The following is a 3989-nucleotide window of genomic DNA, read 5'->3' on the forward strand; positions in this document are numbered from 1 at the left end:
CTCACAGACAGTATCTACTTTGACTAAAGGATCCTTGAAAATACATACATACAAGTAATTTATAAGCTTAAATTTGCTATTTAGTTACAATAATGACACAAGAATACCGAACACAGGAAGAACCACCTTATTTAAGGCTTTATTTAGGGAGTCTATACTTTTTAAGGTCTTGCTGAACAGAGAGAAGTCTTATAGGGAACATGTGGGAACTCTTGGTTTGGAAAAAGCTTCTCATAAACAATCAGAAAGTAATTGAATGTGTGGGAGATTGAGAAGTGTATTCCTCCAAGTATTTCCAGGAATAGACTCACGTAATGTTTATATACTTAGTGGGAGAGTGTTATTGGGAAGCTGGACTGTGATATGTGATCGTGACCTTCAGCTGGGAAAAACAAGAGGTAAGTTGAAGTCTGTGACATTAAACTTTCCTTTCTCTTTCCCGGGCCTCAGGCACAATGTAACTCCAGCTTCTTCTTCTTTTTATCTACCTGTGCTCTATAGCACAGGTTAGTTTGCATGCCCCCCAAATTCACATGTTGAAGCCTAACCCTGAGTCTGATGGTATTAGGAGGTGGGGCTACTGGGAGGTGATTAGGTAATGAAGGTGGCGCCCTCATGAATGGGATAAGGGCCCGTAGAAATGATACCCTAGAGAACTCCCTTCCCCTACTTCTGTCATGTGAGAACACAGCAATAATGCAGCTGTCTATGAACAAGGAGGTGAGTCCTGGCCAGACACTGAATCTATTGGTGTCTTGGTCGTGGACTTCTCAGCCTCCAGAACTATGAGAAATAAATTTCTGTTGTTTATAAGCCACCCAGTCTATGGTATTCTTTTTTCTTTTCTTTTCTTTTTTAAGGATTTGACACATTTTATTTGAATTTGTAGCAATATATCAAGTTGTTTTGCTGCATAAATATTTTGACTTCTTTCAGTTTGTTTTTATCTTTTCCAAAAGGTGGTTTTAAAACTTCACATTTCACCTATGGATGTCTCCTTATCATTTTTAGCTGGGGCAGCAGGGGTGAAGAGGGCAGGACCTCTTGCTGGTGCAGCACCAGCTGCTGGGGCAGGTCCACCAGTCCCGACATTACAGATGAGGCTCCCGATGTTGACATTGGCCAGAGCCTTTGCAAACAAGCCTGCCCAGAAAGGTTCAGCATTTATACCAGCTGCTTTAATGAGGGCATTGATCTTATCCTCTGTGACCGTCACCTCATCGTCGTGCAGGATGAGGGCCGAGTAGATGCAGGCGAGCTTGGAGACGGAGGCCATGGTGCGGGCGAGGGCTGGGCAAGGGCTGCTGGGCGCGGTGCTAGTCGCCAGATGAAGTGAGGGCCTCACCCCAACGTGGCCTTACCTTCCTCGGAGGAACAGAGAGCCTTAGCTGCAGCTGAGGAAAGGGTAGTCTGTGGTATTCTGTTACAGCAGTCAGAACAGACTAGGACAACCTCCTTGATAGTAATGCATGTTCCTTAGGAGAATGGCCTTTGGAACAGCAGGGAATTCGTATTTCACTGTGAGCTGCCAGCCATACCATAATTTTGGCATATAGAACCTGTGGCAGAAGTATTAGTAACCATGACCGTCATTGCGCACACATGGAAACAGCATCTTTGGATAACTTCAAGTTATTCAAATAAGCCTTGAAAGTAGAGAGAAATTGATTGTAATAACCAGAAATATAAAACCTACTGAGTATAAAATTTCATTCCTAGAAAGAAGAAAAATAAAAATATGAGGGGTAAATCTTTATCAATTTTGCTTTTGCCTTCAAGAACTAAAATTTGTGGTACTTTGCACCATTATGATGATTTTACAGTCATCTAAAACGTTTAAGACTTTGCTTTTTTGTGAAAAATTTGAATTGGGATGTTGATCTACCTTAATTTATTTTTGGTGCAGATTCACATTATATTAAAGGAAATACATGCTAAATTTTAGTTAAATTCAGGTTTAGCAGATCTGTACACCAGATGATGAGCTTGTACACAAAATTCACTTGGACTTTTCTTTTAAGAAATAAAAATGACAATTTGCTAAAAGACATGCAGAATTATCAAATAAGACAGATGGTCTTTGATGCAGTTTTCTTTGGATGAAACGTAACCACCATGACAGTCAATAGTGTATGCTGAGACAGTTTGGGAAATGTTGTCCAACCACATGTGAAAGTAAGCCTGGCATCCCAGACACAGAGATCCATCTTTCAGTGGAGAAATACTCTCCTTCCTCTAGAAATGTTGCCTAATTCTTGCCATCTTGTCTTTATTAGCCTGAACAGAGCTTGAGGTTTAATTTTCAACCAATCTTTGATTACTCTTCAGTGTTCCTTTTCTGGAATAGGCTTAAAGGTATATTATGGGGTGAAAGTGCTCCATCATTGTAAATCAAACTACTAGCTTCCTAAAACTGCTTGATTTTATTTTTCTGCACTTAATTTTTAAAGAGAAAAGGCATATAATGACAATGCAATCTCAGATGGTGAATATTCTTCTTTTTTTTTTGTTTTTGCTCATGTGGCATGCAGGATCTTAGTTCTCTGACCAGGGATTGAACCTGTGCCCCATGCCTCCTGCAGTGGAAGCATAGAGTCTTAACTACTGAACCACCAGGGAAGTCCCAGGTGGTGAATATTTTTTAAGAAGTAATTTCCTGGGCATATTCTTGGGTCACTTGCAGATCCAGCCCACCTCCTTCAACTAAGAAAATGGCATTAAAATTACTGCAAGAGACTATTGTTATTTGACATAGTTCAAAATCAGGAATCATTGTGAAAAGTTTGTCTTTAATTTCTCGAATCTTTGAAACCAAGGACCTTGTCTCCCATTTACCCCATCTTTTCTTTTTTTTTTCTTTTTTTCTTATGTACCCCAATATTTATTTATCTTAGTGGATTTTTTGAAAGAATAAAATACACTTCCGGCCTTTAAGAAATGTAGATTTTAGGTGGATATTTAAAGCGTATTAATAAAATAACCAAAGGATAATACCAGAAGAAAAGTATATAGATGAACTAATTATCCATATTTTTTAGGAATGATGAACTTTTTTTTTATTAGAGTATATGATAGTTGATTTACAATGTTGTGTTACTTTCTGCTGTGCAGCAAAGTGAATCCATTACACATATACATATATCCACTCTTTTTTAGATTCTTTTCCCATATAGGCCATTACAGAATATTTAGCAAAGTTGCCTGTGCTGTACAGTAGGACCTTATTAGTTATCTATTTTATATATAGTAGTATGTATATGTCAATCCCAATCTCCCAATTTATCCCTCCCCCACTTTGCCCCCTGGTATCACTGCCGTGGCCCGGGGTTCAATCCCTGGTTGGGGAACTGAGATCCCACAAGCTGTGCAGGGCGGCCAAAAAAAAAGAAAAAAATCTCTCCCATCTTTTCTAAAGCCTTTCAGAGTGCTGTACGTATAAGGAAACACTCTGATTATCTGGCAGCCAGGCTTTTGGCATTCAGGAGTATCAATCAGAGAAGCTGGGACACTAGGAAATTAAACATATAAAATAAAAGATTTATTGTAGGGATTTGATCTCATAATATAATTGTGGGAGCTGTTGTTTCTGTGTCTGGCACTGGAGTCTGAAGTTCATATGGCAAGCAGTCGAGAGGGGTGTATGAACGTGAAGTGAGAAAAGCAAGGAAAAGCCAGAGCTTGTGAAGCTAAGCCAGAAACCACAAGGACGGGAACTCCTGTCAGCGTCTCTTGGCCTCCAAACTTCCAGCTTCTAGGAGGGGACCATTTTGCAAGAGAAACCAAAGCCCTTCTCCTGGGAGCTAAACATGCACTTGGCTCAGAAGTGAGAGAAGCTGAATCAGAAGATCCAGCAGGAGCTGGAAATGCTGAGGGCCCGCCCATGCAGCCTCCTGCCAATGGTGCAAATCAGTAGATAAGCAGTGATGTGTGTGAGATGCAGCACTGCCTTGTTCCCTGCACCAACTGCTTGAGGAATATGTTTGTTCTTT

The 3989-nt window shown here is 40.2% G+C and overlaps 1 protein-coding gene across 1 annotated transcript; it reads right to left on the bottom strand.

Annotated features, from left to right (window-relative positions):
- Positions 1-973: 973 nt before the first annotated feature.
- On the bottom strand, positions 974-1276 carry LOC307195026 (large ribosomal subunit protein P1-like; the record flags this gene model as incomplete). Its single annotated transcript, XM_079938648.1, has 1 exon — positions 974-1276. The coding sequence occupies one exon, from the start codon at positions 1274-1276 to the stop codon at positions 974-976; it is 303 nt and encodes a 100-aa protein (XP_079794774.1).
- Between the last annotated feature and the right edge of the window lie 2713 nt (positions 1277-3989).

Source organism: Stenella coeruleoalba (assembly GCF_951394435.1).
Source record: "Stenella coeruleoalba genome assembly, chromosome: 12".
Taxonomy (NCBI): Eukaryota; Metazoa; Chordata; class Mammalia; order Artiodactyla; family Delphinidae; genus Stenella; species Stenella coeruleoalba.